At 60.1% G+C, this 24,564-nt stretch overlaps 1 protein-coding gene across 6 annotated transcripts; it reads right to left on the minus strand.

Moving 5' to 3' along the window:
- Positions 1-1,135: 1,135 nt before the first annotated feature.
- LOC140902810 (sialoadhesin-like) lies at positions 1,136-22,701 on the minus strand. 6 transcript variants are annotated; one of them, XM_073323296.1, is made up of 11 exons: positions 21,141-22,225; positions 19,275-19,330; positions 18,069-18,137; positions 16,569-16,922; positions 14,991-15,254; positions 14,293-14,574; positions 13,187-13,450; positions 5,462-5,558; positions 5,039-5,078; positions 3,932-4,022; positions 1,136-1,659 (listed from the first exon to the last, which is right to left on the minus strand). In XM_073323296.1, the coding sequence occupies exons 3-11, from the start codon at positions 18,106-18,108 to the stop codon at positions 1,232-1,234; spliced, it is 1,860 nt and encodes a 619-aa protein (XP_073179397.1). In that variant the 5' UTR covers positions 18,109-18,137; positions 19,275-19,330; positions 21,141-22,225; the 3' UTR covers positions 1,136-1,231. The 6 variants fall into 6 exon arrangements, 5 of the variants coding, with proteins under 5 accessions (XP_073179397.1, XP_073179398.1, XP_073179393.1 ...); XM_073323297.1 differs by having other exon boundaries at positions 22,135-22,211; XM_073323293.1 differs by lacking the exon at positions 19,275-19,330 and adding an exon at positions 1,945-1,988 and having other exon boundaries at positions 1,510-1,659; positions 22,135-22,701.
- Between the last annotated feature and the right edge of the window lie 1,863 nt (positions 22,702-24,564).

A 24,564-nucleotide genomic window follows, 5' to 3' on the forward strand; every position in this document is an offset into this window, starting at 1 on the left:
CAGAATTACAGCGAGGGTCTGCCTGGCCTGGGCTGTCGGTTCCTTAGTACTGCCGGGCTGCGGTCTGGTCCCAGGACAGTGCTGACCCCTAGGGTTTGGGTTTCGCCCTGGCGGGCCGGTCCCCCTTTCCCGGCCCTGGGAAACCGCTGGCTGAAATGTGGCCGGAAAGAAAAACACCGTCTCTGGTTCTGTCTATTGGCCCCTCTCCCGGCCCAGCCCTTCCCGCCTCCATCAGCAGATGTCCTGGACCAGCCACAGATCCCCTGAGCATGCTCACGAGCAGCAATGCCGGAAACCTGGATGAGGAGCGTTTCTAGCACGACAAGCCAGACAGCCCTGCCCAACGCCCGGGGACTGGAGAGCCACGCAATGGGATCAGAACAAAGTACCCTGCGCTAACCACTAGACTCCCCTCCCAGCACCCAGGAGGCCTGACTCTTGTCCCTCCCCCAGCCACGGACAGAACCCAGGAGTCCTGGCTCCCAGCCCCCATGCTCTAACCCACTGGACCCCTCTCCCACCCCAGAGCTGGGGACAGAACCCAGGAGTCCCTGCTGCCAGGCCCCTGATCCCACCGCTCGTCGCCCGACTGCCCAAAGGGGCAGACACACACACACCTCAAGCTGGGGGTGTGATCACTGGTCTTCAGACTCTTTCCCACTGTGTGTCTTTCTGCGTCCCCAGCAGGAAATCCTGCGCTCCGGGGATACTGCCAGCCCCTCGGACAATCCTGGAGACTATTCGAACAGCCTGGGGACTATTGTAACAGAGCCCGGCTGAGGTCCCTGCGAGCCGTGGTCCCCTCTGCGCTGCCAGGACCCTGAACCCCATGAGACTCCACCGTCAACGCCCCGGCCTGTGTTCACCCTCCTCGAGGAGCCGGGAAAACCCTCTGAACCAAGCTCACGCCCACTGCTCGGCCCCCAGCTGCCGGGTTCTCCTAACTTTGACTTGAGCCTGGAATTTCCTGCCTGTCTCCTCTCTGGGATTTGAAATCTCCCTTGTTCCCCTCTCCTTTGCTCCTGGGAATTGCTCAGCACGTCTCACTTTTAACCCCAAGTTAACCGCTGTTTTTTGTCTCGGGATTGCCACTATTTTTACTAAAGTTGGTCTCGAAAAAGAATTACCCAATCCCTGCATTGCGGAGCTATTTATTCCCAGTCGAGTTCTCCAGTAGAGTGATGGCCACATCACCCCAGCTGGGGGTCTGGCCCCATTCATTCCAATGGAGCTACGGCCGCTTGACCCCAGCATAGGCGTCGAGCACCCACCGGCAGCCCCCCGTCAGTGCTTCCCCCTCCCTCCCCGCTCCTCCTGCCCACCGGGGCACAGGGGAGAGGAGCGAGGACGCAGCACACTCGGGGGGGTGGGAAGAGGTGGGGTGGGAGCAGGGCAGGGGTGTGGCCTTGAGGGAAGGGGTGGAGTGGGGATGGGGCCTGGGGCAGAGCCAGGGTTCGAGCACCCCCTGGCACAATGGAAAGCCGGCGCTTGTGGACCCCGCTGGGATCTGCCCCATTGAGCGATGGCTTCTCTTTGTGTTTAAGGTCCCGGCCGTGCAGAGGGGTCCCAGGCTGGTCAGAATTTCGGCGGAGCTCAGTGGGAACCAGCTTGGGGATAGACCAACTCGCTGTAAATATCCTGGGTCGGTCCTTGGAGTTCCTGTAGGCCCAAACAGAGAGCCAGTGAGATCCCTGCTCAATGGGCCCCAGGGCCAGCGGGGTGGGTGCTGCCAGGACCGGACACTCTGTGGCTGGGGGAATCTCCCCTGAGCCGGTAGCAGGACGGGGTCTCACACACACACTTAGGCAGCGCCGGTTCCACCCAGCAGGGGGCAGGGATTCACAGTGCGGGGGGTGGGGAGGCTGCAGCCGCGACACACTCCAGCCAGCAGGGGGCAGAGGGGCCCGGGAGGTTGCCGGGGAGGGTAACAGACCCTGCGCTCACCTCATAGGGTGACTCCGTCTCTGGCCTGCGGGAAAGCTCAGCGCCTCGTGGGAAAGGGAAAATAGTTTCTGTTGTTAGATCTGGGTCCCCGAAATCTCCAGCCTCCTGAATCCCCCAAGTGTCTCCCACCAGCCCCCCTAAACCACCGGCCTCCCACCCCTTGACTCCCCCCAAATGTCTCCCGTGAGCCCCCCACACCACCAGCCCCCTGAATATCGCCCTAGTGTCTCCCACCAGCCACCCCAAATCACCAGCCCCTGGATCCCCACAAGTGTCTCATGAGCCCCCCAAACCACCAGACCCCCACCCCTGTAGCCTTTATTTTTATTTGAAGTGAATGCCAGTGACACAGACAGTCGCGGGAACAAGGTCCCCTGTCTCTTCTCAACTGGATTAAAGTCGCCAGCTAAGTGACGACTGTCCCCGCGTATCCAGCTCCTAGAGCGATCCATGTACCAGTGAGAGCTACACACGTACTCGCAGCCTCCCACACGGGGCGAGGGGCTGCTGGGTCCCCCGTGGATCGATGGTCAGGAGGGGGATGGTTCCCGCTGGAGTTTTCCCAGAGGAAGCTCAATGTCCCCGCTCTGGGCACCAAGACCTGTAATAACCTCCCTGCCCAGCGGGTGGGCAACAGTTGTCCTGCGTTTAGCTGCCTCCCCTATTTAATGTGACGCCCCTTGCATCGCGCCATGCGTGACAAACCCATCTGGCAGCTAGTGAGTTAGAGCAGGGGGCCGGCAGCCAGGACACCTGGGTTCTCTCCCAACCCTGGGAGGGGAGGGGGGTCTAGTGGTTAGAGCAGGTGGGGGGTTCCCTGCAGTCCCCCCTCTAGCTGGTCTCTCTCCACTGCGGGTGGTTGATGTTGCTCTGGGTCATCACAGGAACCAACCAGCCCTTTGCCCTTTCCTCTGCTCCCCAGCGCCGCGGCTGCCCGGGGTCACCATGAGGTGTCTCCTCTGGCTGCTGTTCCTCCCGGGTAAGGCCCCTTTGCCTCGCCCTGAAGGTCTGGCTCCTTCAGACCCACAGAGCCCTGGGGGCAGGGGAGAAGGGAGGGGAGACCTGGCTGCGGGGGTCACAAGCTCAGAGGAAGGTTTTCCTCTGTGAGATTTACTCCACTTGCATCAGAGTGATGGGATCCAGTGATAGGGGGTTGGGAAGGTTGTGTCGGGATTCAGGATTCCTGGGTTCTCTTCATTGTGCAGATGGGGAAACCGAGGCACGGAGGCACACCATGAGCTGAACAGGGAGTTTAGTGCTGGGAATCAAACCCTGATCTCCTGAGTCCCAGTTCAGCACAGGAAGCGCCAGGCCAGCCTGCGCCTCGCTGCCATCTCAGTCTCTCTGCTGCTTCCAGGCTTCCTGTGTCACTGAGACCAACCCGCCGAGGTGCCCGCATCCCTGATCGCTTGGACAGGGGCCTGTCTGTCCATCCCGTGCTGCTATAAATCCTGCCTCCTGAACCCCAGAAGGCCAAACAACCCAACCATCAACTCCCTGGCCTGGTACCTGAACCCTGGGTATGACCCTGAGAAGAAAGATTTCAGTGACACCGTCCTCTATAAACACAACGCCTCCATCAGCCCGGCCTTTGCAGGGTGCGTGAGGTTCCTGGGGGACCTGGAGAGAGATTGCAGCCTGCAGCGGTGTGACCTGCGGGCCAGCGAGAACGGCTCCTACGGGCTGAGACTGATCCTCTCGAACCCCAGGAAGAAGCAGGAGGAGGAGAAGCGGATGACTTATCAGTGTGAACGTGATGGGTAAGAGGGAAAGTCCTGGGCTTCCTTGAAGGAACAGACTAAAGACTCATAGTCACCGCTCTAGCCACGAGACCCCACTCCCCTCCCAGAGCTCGGGAGAGAACCCAGGAGTCCTGGCTCCTGGCCCCCCTACTCTAACCACTAGACTCCACTCCCCTCCCCTCATGGAGCCAGGGATCGAACCCAGAAGTCCTGGGCCTCCTATAAAGGAGGAATGAATCACTCACCTGCAATATTTTTCCCATGTTCATGGGCTGGCTGCAGATGTGGGATTGCCCGGTGCCATCCGGAGAGCCCGGGAACACCTTGGTGGGCACGCTGCCACGGAAAGAGAGAACGTTACGGGGGCTGGGGATGGCGCGAGGGCATTTGGGTCGCTAGCATTGGGTCGGCTGCAGCGCCGTGGCTGGGGATTGGACAGACTGCGTCGGTCAACAGCGTACAACCCCTGTGGGTGAGTGGCTGGGGATGGACCCCTGGGCTAAAGCACCCAGACCTGACATGAATCATGGACTTGGGGAATGGGGCCTTTCCTCTCTAGGGGGCACTGGCTCCAATCCAGCCCCACAGCGGAGGACGAGCTGCCTCGGGGTGGTGGGGGCAGGAAGGGTGCACACGGCCTTTCCCTTCTAGAGCAGCGGTCCCCAAACTGTGGGGCACACCACCCTACGAGGGCATGGAGGAACTTTCGGGGTGGCACGGCAGGGCTAGAGCCAGCCCCCATAGCAGGCAGGGAGGGAGCGCCACCCAGCCCCGCTCCACGGCAGCCACAGCTCTGGCCCCAGTCCCAGCCCCGGCCCCAACCCCGACTTGGACAGATCCTATTATGGGTAAGGGAGGGCCACCCGCCGCGGCGCTTTTACGGACGGGGGCGGCGCTCTGGATTTTCGGTGGTGGGTCCCTCACTCGCTCCGCCGAAGACCCGGAGCTCCGCCGGGGCAGTAAAAATTAAAAAGGCGCTTAATTAATTAAAGGGCCCCCGAAATGGCTTTGCCTCAGGCCCCCTGAAGCCTCTCGGCGGCCCTGGACCAGAGCCAGGCCCTGCTGTTACCTCGGGAGCTTGTATGCAAAGGCAGGCAGAAGTGAGATTGGAAAGAGCTTCTGTCCTGCTCGGGGGGGGTGGGGGGGATTTTATAATCCTGTTTTATGGAGGGGGAAAGTGATGGACAAAGCTCGTCTAAAGTCATGCAGTGAGTCAGCAGCAGAGCTGGGGATAGAACCCAGGCGTCCTGGCTCCCAGCACCTCTTGCTCTCGCCTACTAGACCCCACTCCCCTCCCAGAACCAGGGAAAGAACCCAGGAGTCCTGGCTCCCAGCCCCATAGATGCACTTACCGGATCACTGCTCAGTCCCTGGCGTTCGCTCCGCCTCTTCCTACAAATAAAGGAGACCAACAGCTCGGAGGCAAAACGACATCTGCTTCGGTTCAGGAGGGGAAGGAACAGGACAAAGGCTCCCACAAAATAGAACCTCCTGCCTGGGCTTGACCCCTGCTCTCCTGACCACCAGCCCAGCCGTGTAAGCAGGAGGCCACCCAGCCCTTCCCAGGCCCCTGCGGGTGTCAGGTATCTGTGTGGGACCCAACCACCACCATTCAATCACCTCCCCCTGACTGGGTTTCCCTGCAGCCGAACTGGCTCTGCAATTCTCACTCCCGGATTGCGGGGTTCTCCGGCAAAGGCCAGGCGGGAGGAGCTGGGGATGGCCAGACGACCCGAGACGCGGATATCACCGGTTTGCAAAGCAAGCGCAAATACCTCCACGCTATGACGCCGACCAGCCCCACCAGCAGCAGCAGGATGAGTGCAACTGCAGGTCCCAGGATGTAGGCGGGAGCCCAAACACGGGGGGTGGCTGGAAAGGAGAAAGGAGGGTTCTTGGATCAACCCTGCAGCAGATTTTTGAACCCCATTTCCTGAGGGATGGCAGCCGGGTAACAAGCCCACAGTGAGGCTGCATGGGGCTGGATCATTACACGTGGTGGCTTTGGAGTCAGCAGACCTGATGCTCAGACGCGAAGCCCTCCCGTCCCAGCGCCCCCAGCCCCCTCTATAGGCTGTGCTGCCCAGCTGGATGACATTTCCCATGATGCTCCACTATCTCCCCTCTTGGTGATGGAAAGGGTGCCTCATAGGAATCCATAGTCAGGGTGCATCGTGGGAGATGTAGTTTCAGAGCCTTGTATCCTCATTCTCCACTCTAGGCCAAGGTGTCTGTCTGGACTACATCTCTCATGATGCCCCACCAGCCCCTCTCTTGGTGAGGGAAGGGCGTGCATCACAGGAATCCTACGCCAAGATGCATCATGGGAGATATAGTCTGGCTACAGATCCTGGCGTACAGAAGAGAATGGAAGCACAAGGCACTCAAACTACAACTCCCATCAGGCCATTTTCAATTGAGATATTTCGGTTTTTGACATTTCTATGAAAAGTGGAGCTTTCCCACTTGGGAAAAAAAATCTATTTCCTGGCCAGCTGTACTAGAAAGTTTGTTTTTTTTAAATGAAAACCAAGATCTCACAAAATCCCATCATTCCATGTGTGTCATAGGAGTCCTTCGGTGTGGTGCATCATGGGACTTGCAGTTCCTGTTCCTCACGCTCTCAGCCTCCTCTGTCGGCCAGGCTGTCCGGCTGAACTACATCTCCTACGATGCACCACCTGGTCCCCTCTTGGTGCGGGGTGGGGCGCTTCATTGGAATCCCTGGCTATGGTGCATCATGGGAGATGTAGTCCAGCCCCTGCCTGTTTGATTAAAGGGCTGGAGGAATCACAGCCAGCCTCCCCAAGACCTCGGGAAAAGGCAGTGATGGGCCTAGGGAAGGATGCTCCATAAAATCTAAGGCCAGAAGTGACACAGGCCTCAGGACTCCCCTGAATTCATTCCCATTTGAAAGAGAGCAAACACTTTATCAAAACATCCCAGCTTGATTTAAAGATTCCCCGGGACGGAGAATCCACCATGTCCTGAGATCGTTCTTTCAATGGCAAATTCTCCTCCCTGTTCAACATTTGCACCTTGTCACGGATGTCACGGAGTGTGGGGGAGTCCAGGCCCTGCACCCCTCTTCCTGGGATCCACTGAGACTCTCAGCCAGCCAGTAAAACAGAAGGTTTATTGGACAACAGGAACACAGTCCACAACAGAGCTTGTGGGTACAACCAGGACCCCTCAATCACGTCCTTCTGGGGGAGCAGGGAGCTTAGACCCCAGCCCTGGGGTTCCCTGTGTTCCTCTCCCCAGCCCCAAACTGAAACTAAACCCACCCAGCAGGTTCCCTGCTGCAGCCTTTGTTCACATTCCTGGGCAGAGGTGTTACCTCCCCCTCCCCCTCCTGGCTCAGGTGACAGGCTCTCAGGTCTCCCATCCCCAGGGCACATTCCCAGGTCAACACCTCCCCCTCCCTGCTGCGTCACATCGTCACATCTCTCCCCCCTTCGAGACTGAACTGAGCGGGGTCACGCTGACCAGTGACCTGGGGAAGTTCGGGGCCCCCTCTCCGGGACAGCGCATCCGCTATCAGGTTGGCACTTCCCTTCACGTGGACCACGTCCATGTCGTAATCCTGCAGGAGCAGGCTCCATCTCAGGAGCTTGGCGTTGGCTCCTTTCATCTGGTGCAGCCAGGTCAGGGGAGAGTGGTCGGTGTAGACGGTGAAGTGTCGCCCGAAGAGATAGGGCTCTAGTTTCTTGAGGGCCCACACTATGGCCAGGCACTCCTTCTCGATGGCCGCGTAGTGTTGCTCCCGGGGTAGCAACTTCTTGCTCAGGTACACGATGGGGTGTCTCTCCCCCTTTTCATCCTCCTGCATTAACACCGCCCCCAGTCCCGTGTCTGAGGCGTCGGTGAACACCACAAAGGGCTTGTCAAAGTCTGGGTTTGCCAGAAGTGGGCCACTGACCAGAGCCTTCTTCAGCGCCCGGAAAGCCACCTGGCACTGCTCGGTCCAGACCACCTTGTCTGGCTTCCCCTTCTTGCATAGCTCCGTGATGGGGGTGGCGATGGTGCTAAAGTGGGGCACAAATCTTCGGTAGTATCCTGCCATCCCAATAAAGGCTTGGACCTGCTTTTTGGTGTGGGGAGCGGGCCAGTCTCTGATCACCTCCACCTTGGCTGGTTCCAGCTTTAGGCGGCCGCTCCCCACCCGATGGCCCAGGTAAGATACTTCCGCCATCCCCACCTTGCACTTCTCCGCTTTTACAGTCAGCCCAGCCCCCTGGAGTCGGTCCAGCACTTGTCTAACCTGGGACACGTGGCCCTCCCAGGTCTGGCTAAAGACACAGATGTCATCAATATACGCCACGGCAAAACTCTCCATCCCCCTCAGGAGCTGGTCCACTAGGCGCTGGAAGGTGGCCGGCGCTCCCTTGAGGCCGAAAGGCAGGGTCAGGAACTCATAGAGCCCCAGAGGGGTGATAAAGGCCGATTTCAGTCGGGCATCTGCATCCAGCGGCACTTGCCAGTAGCCCTTTGTAAGGTCCATGGTGGTAAGGTACCGAGCTCCTCCCAGCTTGTCTAGGAGCTCGTCCGGCCTGGGCATGGGGTAGGCATCAGATACAGTGATGGCATTGAGCTTCTGATAGTCCACACAGAACCGGACCGACCCGTCCTTTTTGGGGACCAGCACCACCGGCGAGGCCCAAGGGCTGGCAGATGGCTGGATCACCCCCAAAGCCAGCATGTCCCGGACCTCTCTTTCCAGGTCCTGAGCAGTTTTCCCTGTGACTCGGAAGCGGGAGCATCTTATCGGCGGGTGCGACCCTGTCTGCACCCGGTGGACAGTCAGATTAGTGCGTCCAGGCTGGTTGGAAAACAGCTGTCGGTACGGATGCAGCACCTCCCTGACCTCAGCTTGCTGGGCAGGGGTTAGCTGATCCGAGAGGGGAATTGTTTCCGGGGAAAACCAGCTCTGGTCCCAGGGAATAGATCTACTAAAGGGTCATCTCCCTGCTCTTCCCACTGTCCACACACGGCCAACACCACATTCCCCCTGGCATAATATGGCTTCATCATATTCACATGGTACACCCGGCGGTGGTGCGCCCGGTTCGACAGCTCCACCACATAGTTTACCTCATTGAGCTGCTTGACGACCTTGAAAGGGCCCTCCCAGGCGGCCTGTAGTTTGTTCTTTCTCACTGGGATGAGAACCATCACCTGATCCCCGGTGGCGTAGGCACGGGCCCGCGCCGTGCGGTCATACCAGACCTTCTGCTTCCTCTAGGCTCTGGCCAGATTCTCCCTGGCCAGGCCCATGAGTTCAGCCAGTCTCTCTCGGAAGATCAGGACATACTCCACCACTGACTCTCCATCGGGAGTGGCCTTCCCCTCCCACTCGTCTCTCATCAGGTCCAGGGGGCCCCTCACCCTCCTGCCATATAACAGTTCGAAAGGCGAAAATCCGGTAGACTCCTGGGGCACCTCCCTGTACGCGAACAGCAGGTGAGGTAAGTACTTGTCCCAATCCTGTGGGTGCTGGTTCATAAAGGTTTTCAGCATCATCTTTAGCGTCCCGTTAAACCTCTCCACCAGCCCATTGGACTGGGGGTGATAAGCTGAGGCCCAGTCGTGCCGGACCCCACATTTCTCCCACAAGCACCGGAGCAGGGCCGACATGAAGTTGGAGCCTTGGTCTGTCAAGACTTCCTTGGGGAACCCCACTCGGCTGAAAATGGTCAGGAGCGCGTCGGCCACGGTGTCTGCTTCAATGGAAGCTAAGGGCACTGCCTCGGGGTAGCGGGTGGCAAAATCTACCACCCCCAGAATGTATTTCTTCCCCGACCGGGTCGTCCTGCTGAGAGGCCCCACGATGTCCATGGCCACCTTCTGGAAAGGCTCCTCTATGATGGGCAAAGGTCTCAAAGCCGCTTTCCCCTTGTCCCGGGCCTTCCCCACCCTCTGACAGGGGTCACAGGATCGGCAATACTGCCGGACCGTGGTAAAGACCCCGGGCCAGTAAAAGTTCTGTAGCAACCTCTGCCGGGTGCGCCGGATTCCCTGGTGCCCTGCGAGGGGGATGTCATGGGCCAGGGACAGGAGCCTGCGGCGATACTTCTGGGGGACCACCAGCTGCCTCCTGATCCCACAGGACTCTACTTCCCTTGTGGGAGCCCATTCTCTGTACAGGAACCCCTTCTCCCACAGGAACCTCTCCTGGCAGCCTCTCCTCATGGTCCGTACCACCCTGAGGTCGGCCAGGTCCCTGAGCTTCCGCAAGGAGGGATCTTTCCTCAACTCGGCCTGGAACTCAGCGGCTGGGGAAGGGATGGGGCCCGGTTCCCTCTCGCTGGCCAGGTCTGAGGCCTCCGCCTCTCTGAGCCGTGCCCCTCGGCGCTCCCTCCCCACCAGGGTAGGGTCCTGCGCCTCCGGTGTGATACCCTCCCCGAGGTCAGGGCGCAGTGCCCCTCGCCGGCTCTGGCTACGCGTCACAACCAGGGCGGCCTGGGGCTTGCTTGGCCAGTCCTCTAGGTCTCCCCCCATCAAAACTTCAGTGGGCAAATGGTGGTGTACCCCCACATCCTTGGGGCCCTCCTTGGCCCCCCATTTCAGGTGTACCCTTGCCACGGGCACCTTAAATGGGGTCCCGCCCACCCCTGTCAGGGTCAGATAGGTGTTGGGCACCACCCGATCTGGGGCCACCACCTCGGGCCGGGCCAGCGTCACCTCCACGCCCGTATCCCAGTATCCATTGACCTTCCTCCCATCCACCTCCAGGGGAACAAGGCACTCTCTCCGGAGGGACAGCCCCATGCCCACCCTGTAAACCGAGCACCCTGAGTCCAGAGCCTCCAGCCCTCTGGTGGAGCTGGCCTGGGGTACTCTTCCCTCCGGGGCAGGTGGTAAACTGGTAGGCCCCCTTTCCTGGGTCGTCTGCCCCTCGTCCAGCTGGGTCCCTACCCAGTTAACCCTGGGTAGGTTGGGTCTGCTCAGTCTGTCCCTGAGCCCGGGGCACTGGGACCGTACGTGGCCTCTCTGGCCACAGTGATAGCAGCTCAGGTCACGTTGGTCCCCTCGAGCGGGTCGGAGGGGCCCGACGCCAGGCGTTCCCCTTGGGAGGGGGTTCTCCCTATTTCCCCGCTGGGAGGCCCCCTGGTGACCCTCTCTCTGCATCGGGGGGGGCCTGTTCTTTTGGGACTCCTCCCGGCTACCCCCTGACCGACTGTTCAGAAACTCGTCGGCCAGCTGCCCTGCGTGCTGGGGGTTCTCGAGCTTTTTGTCCACCAGCCACAGCCTCAGGTCGGACGGGCACTGATCATACAGTTGCTCCAGTACGATTAGGTCCAGCAGGTCCTCTTTAGCTCGGGCCCCAGCTGTCCACTTGCGGGCATACCCCTGCATCCGGTTGGCCAGTTGTAGGTAGGTGACCTCAGGCGTTTTACGCTGACTCCGGAACCTTCTCCGGTACATCTCGGGGGTCAGCCCAAACTCACGGAGCAGGGCCTGTTTGAACAGTTCATAGTCGCCTGCCTCCTGCCCTGTCATCCGGCTGTACACCTCCACGGCTTTGGGGTCCAGTAAGGGGGTGAGGAACTGGAGCCTGTCCGCAGGGTCAACCCTGTGCAGCTCACAGGCATTCTCAAAGGCCGTCAGGAAGCTATCCATGTCCTCCCCCTCCTTCCGCTGGGCCAGGAAGCACTTATCAAAGCTCCTTGCAGTCTTGGGTCCCCCCGCACTCACCGCAGCCGCAGCCGGGGCCCCACTGCTCCTCAGCCTGGCCAGCTCCAGTTCATGCTGTCTTTGTTTCTCCTTCTCCTGACGCTCCCTCTCCTTCTCCTCCTGCTCATGTTGACGTTGTTTCTCCTCATGTTGACGTTGTTTTTCATGATCCTCCAGCTCCCTCATTTTCATCTCCCTCTCCCATTCCAGCCGCCTCCGCTCCAGGGATGGGGAGCTCCGCTGGGAGGATCCCCTGCTGGGTGCCGGGGTCAGGGTGCCCTCGGTATTCACTGGGCTTCCCCCAACCCCTTCCCCAGGCATAGGTAGGAAGGGTCTCAGGATGTCCTCGGCAGCAGTCTGACCCCTCCCAGCCCGGTCAGGCCCCAGGGCCCATGCTGCGTCTGCCGGGCGGCTTCCCTCAGGGACAGGGATCGGGTCATCCAAGCCATCCCTCTCCTCCAACTGGGCAACCAGCTGTTCCTTGGTGGACCTCCCGATGCGCAGCCCCCTCTGCCTGCACAGCTCCACCAGGTCGCTCTTAAGGCGTTTAGCGTACATCTCCCTGCTGGCCACTCGCAGGCCGGGCAGCTTCCCACGGTTTCCAGGAAAAGCCCTTAGTGTGCCAGTCCTTCTTGAGGTCACCACCTCTTTGCCAGGGTCGAGCTGCAGACTCCTCCGCCCCTGGAACCGCTCGCTGCAATCCCCCGGGGGACCCTGTTACTGCAAAAGTCCTTCTCTCTGGTCACACATTCCCAGGGGTTAACCGCCCCCCAAAACCGTCTCTCTCTGAATCTTCAGCACGCCTGGTCCCCGTCAATTCCCCTTCGTTTTACTGCTCCCCAGTCACTTACTGCAGGAAGCGCCGTTCACGGGGTGCAGTAGATCCCACCGCTACCACCAGTTGTCACGGAGTGTGGGGGAGTCCAGGCCCTGCACCCCTCTTCCTGGGATCCACTGAGACTCTCAGCCAGCCAGTAAAACAGAAGGTTTATTGGACAACAGGAACACAGTCCAAAACAGAGCTTGTGGGTACAACCAGGACCCCTCAATCACGTCCTGGGGGAGCAGGGAGCTTAGACCCCAGCCCTGGGGTTCCCTGTGTTCCTCCACCCAGCCCCAAACTGAAACTAAACCCACCCAGCAGGTTCCCTGCTGCAGCCTCTGTTCACATTCCTGGGCAGAGGTGTTACCTCCCCTTCCCCCTCCTGGCTCAGGTGACAGGTTCTCAGGTCTCCCATCCCCAGGGCACATTCCCAGGTCAACACTCCCCCCTCCCTGCTGAGTCACATCGTCACACACCTTATTGCCAGTCTGAATTTGTCTAGCTTCAGCTTCCAGCCCCTGGATCTCTATCTCCTCAGCCGCCAGGCCCATTATCAATGTTCTCTTCTCTGCGTAGGATCTTCCAGACGGGGCTCACGTCACCCCTTCCCCTTCCCTTGGTTCAGCTAAACAGATGGAGCTCCTGGAGTCTCTCACCCTGGGGTAGGCTTTCCAACCCCTGACTCCTTCTCATGTCTCTTCTCTGACCCCTCCCCAGCTGATCAGCACCTCCTGGGAGTGCGGGCCCCAGAACTGGGCACAGGACCCCAGACGTGGTTGCACCAGGGCGAGATCCAGAGGTAAAATCCCCTCTCTGCTCGATTCCAGATTGCCCTGTCCCTGCACCCCGGGATGGCACTAGCCCTGCTGGCCACCGCGGCACTGGGAGCTCCACCGCAATCGCCACAATGACCCTCCCCAGCTGGGCCTACGGCACAAAGGCACAACCCCTGCCCTTCCCCCACCCCGGAGGTCTCTTTTCTCAGGTCCCCGGCACTTACAGAGGACGGTGATGTTGATGGGGGGGGACCTGGACTGGCCGATCCCATTGTCGGCCTTGCAGCGATACTCCCCAGCCTGCTCCGCCGTGATGCTCTTCAACACCATTTCCCGCCGGGATCCCCCCAGCTGCCGGTCGCCCCGGTACCAGGTGTAGGAGTTGGGGGCGGGGAGGCTGCTGGTGTAACTGCACGTTAGCGTCACCGATTCCCCTGCCTGCGGGCTGGTGCCCAGCGCTGCCGTAACATGGACACCTGTGGGGGCGTCTGGGGGGCGAGACAGAGACACGGGGCGTGAACGGAGAGAGACAGAGTGGGGGGACCTGGCCCAGAGGGGGGAAGGGATCCAGGGCAGGGGGTGAGGGGCAGGGCCTGGCCCATGTGGCTCCAGGGGGCGAGAACAGGCAGGGCGGCATGGGGATATGGGGGAGGGGTCACGCAGAAGGGTCTGGGGGCACAAGGCAGTTGCGGGGGAGAGGGTCTGGCCCAGAACAAGCTGGGGGCCTGGAGCAGGTGAGGGGTGGTACAGGGCCTGGCCCATATGGGGCTGGGAGTCTGGGGCAGCTTGAGGGGGGGCAGAGACTGTCCCAGAGGGGTCCGGGGACACAAGGCAGATGGAGGGGCAGGGCCTGGCACAGAGGCGGCTGGACACCTGGGCGGGAGGGGACAGGGCCGAGCTCAGTGTGGAATGGGCCCCCGGGGCAGGTGGGGGGATGAGCAGCGGTCCAAAGGGGGCTGGGGGCCGGGGGCAGGTGCAGGGGGACACAAACTGAATTTGTCTCTGCTGGCCCAGCCACGGGAGCGATGCAGAGGAGCAGGGGGCCCAGGCCAGAGCCAGCAGCACTGGGTTGAGCAAACCCGGGTATTAGGAGGCAGGGGCGGAATATGAGGCTGGGGCTCATGCGTTGGGAGGGGTGAAGCAGGGGGGACGAGGCGGAAGAGGGTGAAGCGGGGGGGGACGAGGCAGGTGGGGCGAAGCAGGGGGGAGGAGGCGGGCAGGGGCAAAGCAGGGGGGACAAGGCAGGGGCACACGGGGCTGCTCCAGGAGGCCCTGTGGGGAGTATCGGGGGCTGCGAGGGAGGAGGCTCTCGCCAGCCCTCGCTACTTACGCTGAACTTCTACTGATTCCCTCGCAGAGAGGCTCAGATACCCCCAGCCGGGGCCGGACACCCAGACCCCGCACGCGTAGCTCCCTCCATCGGAGACAGCTGCCTTCTCAACATGTAAATCCTGCCCGGCTCCTGGCAGCCACACGTCCCCGTGGGACCAGACGTATCCAGTGATGGGCCGCAGGGCAGCAGCCTGGCAGTGCAGGGTAAAACTGTCGCCTTCCCTTAGTGGTGCCTTCCCTGCCAGCCACGAAACCTCCACCCTGGGCACTTTGGGGGCGACTGAGGGGAGAGTCGGGTGAGAGTTCGTCAGCTGGACCCCAGGACTGAACGAAGGGGCAGGTCCCTCCCCGTCCAGTCCCTCGGGGGGAGAATATTTGCTAGAGCCAGATGACAGTTTTTGAGGGAATAGAACCCAGGAGTCCTGATTCCCATGCCCCCTGCTCTCACCCACAGATCCCCTCCCCTCCCAGAGCTGGGGAAAGAACCCAGGAGTCCTGGCCCTGAGTCTCCTCCACTTTAACCCACTACACCAGCCCCCTCCCAGAATTGGAGATAGAAGCCAAGAATCCTGACTCCCTGTTCCCGCACTCTAGCCACTTGTCCCCAATCCCCTTCCTGTGTCAGGGATAGATCCCAGGTGTCCTGGCTCCCGCCGCCCCTCCTCTAACCATGCCATGTGTAGAAGCAGACCTCACCTGTCCCCAGGGGCTGGGTTTGGTCAGAGTCACACTCATCCCTGTATCCATCCACCTGGCATCTCAGCGCCGCACCGGGGTCCAGCTGGGACGGGGATATTCGCAGCTCGGTCGCCCCAGCCCCGCCCGAGGTTTGCCCTGGGCTCCGCCGTGCGCCATCTCGGTCGTACCACGACGGGGGATGGGGGCAGGTTGCCCCCACGGAGCAGGTGAGGGAGGGTCCCGGTTGTGTTCGGCGCCCCAGGGAGGGCTGGCACAGATCGTCTGTGAGGAGAGGAGGAGTCAGGAGCCATTGAACCCTGCTGGGGCCCTGGGGCTGGCAGCGCTCCCAGGGGTCACGGCCTGGCTGCAGAGCGGGGAATAGCCCCCAGGGTGTGGGCATGGCCCAGCCTGGGAGCTCGGCGGGCTCCAGCAATGAGGGCTCGTGGCCAGGAGGGAGAGCAGCAAAAGTTCCCCTGAGACACGGGGAGCGCTGGGTCTGCCCGGAGGGGCGCAGCCGCCAGTGGGGGGCACCACACGTCGGGCCTCAGACTGGAGCCCTAAGCGGGATTGTTTTTAATTCTGTCCCGTTCCCTTTATTCAAGTGCCCTGCTTTGGTTTTTGCATTTTCATCCCCCTCCCAGCCACAAAATCCTTAAATCCCGCAAATCCGACAAGAGAGACAGATCCCCCCAGGCTGCTAAACCAATCAACCACCCGACAGAAACCGGTGGGTGACGGTCTGATCTGTACCAACGGGATTCAGAGACAATTTTTACCACAAAGAGAAGAAAACAAATCTTGCTTGAACCAGGTACAAACACACTTCAACTCCTGTTATCCCAGAACGGGTCTGACCTGACTTGGGCGGGTGCATTTCCCCAGGTTTGGAGCAAGGCAGATAAACACGGAGAGGAAAGAGAAGCTGAAACAAAATATTTAGCTATTTCCCCAGTCGCCGACTCTTGGTACATTTATGAGATTTAGTGTTTTCCGGCCAATTAACGCAGCCTGGTTTTTTGCCCACCCCCAACAAAGCTCATTTTACCCGCTCCCACTGTTCTGGGGGGTCCTGCAGGGTCCCAGTCCCACTATAGTCTCCACCTGAGAGCCCCTCACGCCTGCTGCGTTATGCTGGCTGCAGGGTCAGTCCCAGCGGCTCTTCAGCACAGGCCAAGGGTTAGACAGAGGGACGGGGACGTGGGTCTGGCAACACAGCCTGGGAGTCTGACCCACAAGTCCCCCCCCCCCCCGCTCTAGCCACTCCCCCGCCTCCTCTGGAGCTGGAGAGAGAACCCAGGAGTCCTGACTCCCAGCTCTAAGCACTTGGATTTCCCAGCAAGGCAGAAATGGGGTGTGTGTGTTTGTGTGTGTTGCTGTTTTGATTTACTCGACCATCCCTCACTCGTGCCAGGGCCCTCTACTTCGAAGCGGAAGCTTGCGCCTGTCTGTGTGTGTCCGTGTGCCCGTGTCCCGGTGCTGCCCCCTGCTGGAGGGGACGAGCCCTGCTTGGGGTGTCTGCGCTGGCGTGTGGGGCCCTCTCTGCGGTTCTCCTCGGGCCCTGCCTGGACCCGGGGGTGCTGGACGGAACCTGGTTACCGGAGACATTGAGCCGCTGTCCTGGCTCACTCCCCCACGTGTCCGTCCTGCCATCGCGCGCTGCATGGAAGCAGAAGCGGTAGGTGCCCTGATCGCTGGGGCGCAGCCCCGACACCCGCAGGGAGCAGTCGCGCTGCAGGTCTCCCAGATAGCGGGCGCGCCCCTTGAAGTCCGCGTGGACACGAGCCTCGTCCCAGTGATAGACGGTTTGATCCTTCTCCCGTGTCCAGCTCACAGCACTGACCGTCCACCCTGCGGGGTAGGTGAAGGAGCAGGGGATGGTGACGCAGGAGTCGGTCCCTCCAGCCAGGGGCCCTGGTGCGAGTCTCACACCCCAGTCCTGGGCGTAGGCGCCTGCCGGGGACAGGAATCGGGGATCAGGCCGGCGCCCGGCCCCTGAGAGTTGGGGAACCCGCCTGCAGGCTGGGCTGCCGCACGGATCCCGCCGGGAGAGGCCAGCATCAGCTCAGCCCCCATCCAGGGGCTTTAAAACACAATCGGGGACGATAGGTTGTGGTTCTGTCTGAGCCCAATGAGCGCTCCCCTGTGAATTGGGGAAGGGGAATTTGGAGATGCCCCCCCCCACATCAGTCCATCCCCAGCAACTTATCACCCCAGCCGCTGAATCACTCCTGTCCCCCCCGAGTTCTCCCATCAGTCCAGGCCGACCCCCTCCCCGCATCTGCCCAGCCCCACTTCTGTCTAGTCCGTCCTTAGTTCACCCCCCCTCGCTTAAGTCCCCCTCAACCCCAGCTCAGTTCACCTCCCCATCCCCTCTCAATTCAGCCCCGTATATTGCCCCCCAGTGCACCCGTCATCCCCTCTCAGTTCAACCCCCACCCATAGTAGGGTTTCTGACCCTTGGGCCAGAGGCCCTGACTGCAGGAGGAGGCCCCCTGGTGAGGGGTCAGGTTAGGGTTGCCAACTTTGGTTGGACAAATTACTGCCGGTTTCATCACATAATAATCTTTAATTAAAATTTAATTGTTAATTCCTGGGCACTCCAGGACAGTCCTGGAGGGTTGCCAACCCTAGGTCAGGCACTTCCCATGCACAAGGAGCTGGGCGGACGGGCAGGGCAGGGAGCAGAGCTCTCCGGGCCGGCCCAGGAGACACCCTGACTCGCTGTGACAGCCAGAAGCCCGGAGGCAGGACGTGGCGGAGGGAAAACGGCAGCCCGGGGGACGAGAGCGGCTGAGGCCCTCGCTGCTCAGCTGAGGGTGGCTGAGGCTAGACCAGGCTGACTCTGCCATGAGAGCCAAGCGTGTTCTCCATCGGGGTGAAACCAGCAGCGAGGACCCGGCCACTCGGGGTCAGGTTCAAGGCCAGACGCCCCCTAGGCTTGAACTGGAGCCGCTGGTGCGAGTGGCTGGGATTTCTCTGCGATGGAACCCGGTTCCAAGCACCCTCCCGGCAGTGTAGACGCACTCCCAGGACTGGGGAAACAGTCCCCACCGGTCGCCTGGCTGGCAGCGCGTGGCGTCTGTGTGAATTACTCACCGCTCAGGAGGCAAAAGGCAGGGACCAGCACCAAGGCCATCTCCGTCCAGGGCAGAGCGCTCAGCCGGCCTGGGAGGGGAAAGGGGCTGGGAATGATTCACCTGCAGCATTTCTGGGTGACAGCTCGTTTACGCCGGGCGATGGCGTCCGGCCACGGGATCGGCTGCGTCACCAGGTATTTTACACCTAGGACCCTTCGAAAAAGACCTTCCTAACCAGAAGGGAGTAAAGCTTGGAGATTGGCCCGACGGAGCAAGGATTGGTTGTATTTCTATCCCCATGTGCTTTGCTGGACATGTGTGCTGGGCTCACGGCCTCAGGAGTGAGGTGCAGCCACCTCTGGGGAGGGGCAAGTGGCTCTTCGGCAGCTCACAGCAACACAGAGGGCAGTTTCAGGGCAGGACTGGAGGACAGTTCCTATGTGGAGCCGACATGTGCAGGGAGAGTCAGGGAGGTGGAACAGAACAAACCGCTTTGGGGTGTGGCAGGGACCCCAGGGGGACATTCTGACCCATTAGGAGAGAGCCATGTGGGGGAAGGGTATCACAGACACAAGGGGCAGGGCCGGGGTTCAGTGTCTCAGCTGGGAACAGCAAAGCCCCAGAAGCAGCGATCAGCGTGGTCTCCCCTATATGATCTCAGACACTTTCACAGCCTGCCCAGTTGCTGGTCTTTTCAACAGGCACTGAAATGCAGCCTGCTCTGGGGTAGGGCTCGGCAGCTGTTTAACAGCGCAGGGTAAAGTAGCCCTGCCGTGTTCAGTCCCCATCCTACACAATGAGCTCGTCGGGCAGATTGGCTCTCACACCGTGTTTGGGAAGCCCCAGTGTATTTCCAATGCTACCCCCAATGACGGTGTGACAGCGTGGCCCAGTGGCTAGAGCACGGCTGTGGGACACAGAGCCCTGGGTTCTCTTCCTAGATCTCTCAGGGAGCCACCATACAATAGCGGGCCAGTCACTCCTTCTCTCTGTGCCTCAGTTTTCCCTCCCACCCATTGTCTATTTTAATTATAATTTCTTTGGTGCAGGGACTGTCTCTGGCTGTGTCTGGGCAGCGCCTGCCTCACCAGGCCCTGGTCTCAGCTGGGTCCCCTCCCATAAGAAACTCTCACCGTTTAATCTCCTGTCAATGATTTAGAAATGCGAAGAATCATTCTCCCCCATCTGGCTTTTTGCCCCCAAAACAAGGAAAAGTAGCTCATACCTGGGACCTGGGCCTGGGTTAGTGGCTGGGACTCCGGTCTGATCCCACCGCTAACACTAAGGAGACAGCAGAGAGGTTGGGGGTAGGTAAGGAGAAATCATCTTCATTTGCATCTGTGGCAATAGCCCCAGGCGCCGTGAGTGGCTGGTGCCTCAGGGGAGGAAAGGGAACCGTGATCCTGTGTTCCTGGCCTTTAAAGGCAACCTACTTGCTGGTTTGGTAGCAATAGGCTCTAGTGGTTACAGTGACTGAGACTCAGGACTTCTGGTTTTTATCCCCAGCTGGGGAAGGGGAATGGGGTCTAGTGGTTAGAACAGGGGGCTGAGAGTCGGGACTTGGGGGTTCTGGCTCCACGCACTTCACTTTGTTGTCTGGCTGCAGCAGACAAACTTCCCCTTTCTCTGGAAATTGTGAAGCTCAACCCCAGCGCTGGTTACAAGGGGGGTGGGGAGGTGTGTGGTGTTGCCTGTTCCTTTTAACCCTGTCCAGCCCCAGAGACTCACCAGCCATGGGCTAAATGGGCCCACTGGGTCAGAGTTAGAAGGACCACAACACCCATGCTCAGAGAGACCCTGGTGAAGGGATGAGGCTCGGTCCTTTTCTAGCGCTGGCCAGCTGGGATCTCAAAGCATCTGAGGAGTCGCTCAGCCCTCGGAGTAAGAGGAGGGTCCCCATCCCCCATGGACAAAGGGCAGAACCAAGAATAGAACCCAGGAGTCCTGATTCCCAGCCCCACTGCTCCAACCCATTAGACCCCACTCCCCTCCAATAGCTCAGGATAGAACCCTGGAGTCCTGGCTCCCACCCACTGCGATGGGTTCCCTGGGGTGCAACCTGGAACTGGGGTACTGCTGAGCCCTCTGTCCCACCAACCTGGGCTCCCTCTCACACTGTGATGCTGTGACAAGCTACAAACCTCTGGCAGGTCCTGCCCTGACACAGCCATCCCCAGGCAGGGACACGCTCAGCTGAGTCCCATGAATGGTCTCCCAGCCCCTATGAAACAATAGAGGCTCCCGCCAATCCCCCCAGCTCTCCACCTACGACCCCAGGTCTGTACCGTCCTGCCCTGGTCCGAAGCCTGACCAGTGTACGTTTATTACCCAGTTGTGATGGGGTGGACTAGGCCCAAAGGCCCCCTGCGGGAGGCCTCAGGGTTCAACCCCACCCATCCCAGGAACAGAGCAGTGGGGCAGGGGGAGGCTTAGCAGTCGTCCCCCAGGAGGTCTGGAGGGAGGCTTAGCTGTCCTCTCCCGAGTGCCCGGCCATGTTTGGTCCCCGTATCTTACACCGTGAGCCTGTCCGGCAGGGACTGGCTCTCACGTTGTGTTTGGGAAGCACCCTGTACTTTGGCAGGCCTAGCACAAGCTGCAGGAGGATAGTGTCTCCAGGGAGGAAGCCCTGGGGATACGGCCCCGTACCAGGGCTGGGCTACTTTAAGACTCTAGCCCAAGGAGGGCCCGAGAGAGACACCACCAGCGGGGTCCTGAGATAGGCCCTGTGGACTGTATCCCCCGGAAGGGGTTTGCGCCGGCTAACGTACAGACAGTGTGGCTCGGCCGCAGGGCTGAGTCACTGCAAACCTGCCTGAGAACCACCGAAAGGGGGTCTCCAGACCTAAAAAACGCACACACGCCCAATCAGAAACGGGCACTCGTGAGAGGTGGGTGCCAACCCCGGCACACCGATCCACCGCTGCCACAAAGGAAAGTGGACGCACACCTGCCTTTGCGACCCGAGCAGATTTCCCAGGCACTTCAACCACAGCGCAGGGTTTTAGGTAAAATATGAACCAGGTTTATTCACTGCAGAACGATGGATTTCAAGTGATTGTAAGCAGTGAGCGTAGAGATCAAAGTTGGTTACCTGAGACATAAAAGTAAAATCGCATTCTGAGTTCTCTAAACTAGACAGGATTTGAATCAAGCCGTGTCTCGCGCTGATAGACAATAGAAGCATCTTCCATACACCGGCTGGGACTCCCCTTCAGGCGAGGAACCCGTCGCCCGTTCAGTCTTTGTCCTCCAGACATGTCTCCAGGTGTTGCATTGTGGGGGGAGTTGAGGCCAAGTGATGACGTCACTTCCCCCCCTTTAGAGTTTCTTCCAGCTTGCTGAAACCATCTTTTGCCATGACGTGAGTCAAGCAGCCTCCATTGTGCACCTGCTCCCTCTCAGGGCACGTCGACACTGGCAACGTTACAGGGCTGGCAGTTACTGCGCCCCTCAGAGAGCGCTGAAGGGAAACCGCTGTTGTGTGTTCACACTGTCAGCTGCCTGCACAACAGCGTGTTCACACTTGCTGCACTTGCGGCGGTATTCAGAGCGGTGCACTCTGGGCAGCTATCCCCAAGAGCACCTCTTTCTCTTCTGCCGCTAAGACTTGTGGGAAGGCGGAAGGGGTCACGGGGCATCCTGGGTCCTGTCTCAAGGCCCCGTGATGCATTGCTCCGCATCCCGGCAATCCCTGTGCTTCCGTCTACATTTGGCGCCAATTTTCAACTCTTTGTGTACTGTGCATCCTGCCTATTCGGGGAGGAATGGATCCTGAACTGTTGACCAGTGTGCCGCTCGCTCTGACTAACACGTCACGAGAGGCAGTGGAGTAATTCCTGAAACTACCAAGGCAAGAGGAGTGCGACATTGATCTCGCCACGCATAGGAGCTACGACAGGAGATTGCTTGTGGCATTCACGGAGGTGCTGACCACAGTGGAACGCCGCTGTGGGGCTCAGGAAACAAGCACTCCGTGGTGGGGTCACATCGTGGTGCACGTCTGCAATGGGAGACAAGCCTGTGTTCTGCAACCCTCCTGCCCCCAGCAACTCGCTTCAGCAATTCCCCAAATCAGGTCCACTTACCAGAGGACTCCTCTCCTGTTTGTGCTTTGCCAAGCTCCGACTGCTGTGACCGGCTAGGCTGCTCCGGGGTAGAAAAGAGCTCCTGACTGCCTGCTTCTCTGGTCTCCGAGTCATCCTCTGCCTCTGGGTCCTCCTCCCCGTCTTCGTCCGAGATTTCCTCCTCCTGGCTCAGTCCACTCTCGACTGGCACGTGAGCCAACGAAGTATCCACAGGGGCCTTCGCAGTGGAGGTGGGGTCGCCGCCAAGCATCGCGTCCAGCTCTTTGTAGAACCGGCAGCTGGTGGGCGCAGCACCGGACTGGTGGTTTGCCTCCCGCGCCCTGTGGTGGGCGTTCCGCAGCTCCTTCCCTGTGACCCTGCACGGCAGTGTGTCCCGGCCATGGCCCCTTTCTCTCCTGCAGCGTGAAATCTGTCCCTGGGTATCATAGTTCCTCCGGCTGGCGCGCAGCTGGGACTGCACAGCCTCCTCTCCCCAAGGTCCAGCAGCTCGGCATTGCTGCAAGCCGGGCATCGCCTGGTGCCTGGAGCAGGCAGGGCCACCTGGACAGATGCACTAGGACCACTGCACGCGTCACCGAGCAAAAGGAAGGGGACTTTCAAATTTGCAAAGGAACGTACGGGCTGGGGCTGATGGTTGGTCACCTGAGGGCAGGGCAGTAGATTTCAAACCGCTGACCAGAGAAGTGAGAACGGGCATCGGGGGACACCTCCCGGAGGCCGGTCGCAGCGCTGTCGTCAACCAGGGTGTCTACGCCGGCACCGCGGCTCTGTAGCCCCGGCGCAGGAAGCTCGACGCCTCTCGTCGGGGTGGCTTTTTTTAAAGCCCTACAACAGGGCAGGTTCTGCGCATGAAGTGGCTTGGCCGTGTGCACCTCGGGAGCGACGGCGCTCAAAGCTGCCTTACTGCGCAGACACTTGCCAGTGTAGCCAGGGCCTGAGCAGTCTCCACTGTAGACAGTTCCTGGGATATCCCTGGGAGTGTGGATTCCTGTAATGGGCCATCAGCCCCTCTGCCTGCTCCGTTGTTGGACCTGAAAGGCTGGTTGTGGGGGTTCCCAACATCGCAAGATATTTCAGTAACACACAACCTAGCAAAATATCACAGCTAGGAAAGGACCTGAGGTCATAGCAGGGAGAATACATCAGACTGAGCTACTGTTCAGAGAGGGAGCCTGGTATTTGGGTTAGGGCTGGGGCTGGGAGCCAGGACTCCTGGGTTCTGTCTCAGCTCTGGGGGCTAGTGGGTTAAAGGAGGGAAAGCTGGGAGCCAGGATTCCTGAGTTCTAGGCCCAGCTCTGCAAAGGAATATTTATTATCAGACACACCCGGGCCCTCAGACCCTTGCTGGCCCCTTGCACCATTCCCCAGAGCGAACGCTCTCGGAGCGGTTGGGTAACATCAGACGCTGGCTCTGCCCAGGCTGTGGTCACAGATACACACAGAGACGGGGCCCCCCTAAACAATCCAGCTATCGGAGAGGAAGCAGCAGAGGAAGTGCGAGCTGGTGCGGAGCTGCAGGACGGGTTGGGGGGGCTCAGTAGGGGGCGCTCTCCCCTTGTAGTCAGTGCTGGCCCCAATGCCCCAGGGTGGCGCGAGCGGGGGCAGTGCTGGAAGGAGGGGGGCGCTGTAGGGGGCTCTCCGCTCGCAGTCAGGGCTGATCTCTGCTTCTGGGGCTTTGCTGTTCCCAGCTGAGACAATGAACCCCGACCCGGCCCCTTGTGCCTGTGATACCCTTCCCCCACATGGCTCTATCCCAAAGGGTCAGGATGTCCCCCATGGATCCCTGCTGCACCCCAACATGGTTTGTTCCCTTCCTGCACATCTCAGCTCCATATAGGAACCGTCCTCCGGTCCGGTCCTGCCCTGAAATCATCCTCCCCGTTGCTGTGAGCTGCCAAACAGACACGCGCCCCTCCCCAGAGGTGGTTGCATTGCACCTCCGGGGGGTGAAGGCTTGCATAGACGGCCCGCAATAGACAATAGGTGAGAGAGAAAACTGAGGCACAGGGAGGAGCAGTGACTGGCCCGCTATTGTATGGTGGGTCCGTGACAGATCTAGGAGAAGAACCCGGGGCTCTGTGTCCCACTGGTGTGCTCCAGCCACTGGGCCACACTGTCACTGGGGGTGGCATTGAAAATACACTGGGGGCTTCCCAAGCACAGCGTGAGAACCAGTCTCCGCCCGACGCGCTCACAGTATAAGATATGGGGACTGAACACGGCTCGGCAACATTACCCGGCGCTGTTAAACACCTGCCGTGCCCTACCCCAGAGCAGGCTGCATTTCACTGTTCGTGAACGTGTCACTGAAGGTGTTTGAGATCTTTTGGGGGAGCCCATGCTAGACTGATCAACTGTTCAGAGAGGGAGCATCATGTTTGGGACAGAGCTGGGGCCTGGGAACCAGGACTCCTGGGTTCTATCTCAGCT

This window comes from Lepidochelys kempii, chromosome 24 (genome assembly GCF_965140265.1).
Source record: "Lepidochelys kempii isolate rLepKem1 chromosome 24, rLepKem1.hap2, whole genome shotgun sequence".
Taxonomy (NCBI): domain Eukaryota; kingdom Metazoa; phylum Chordata; order Testudines; family Cheloniidae; genus Lepidochelys; species Lepidochelys kempii.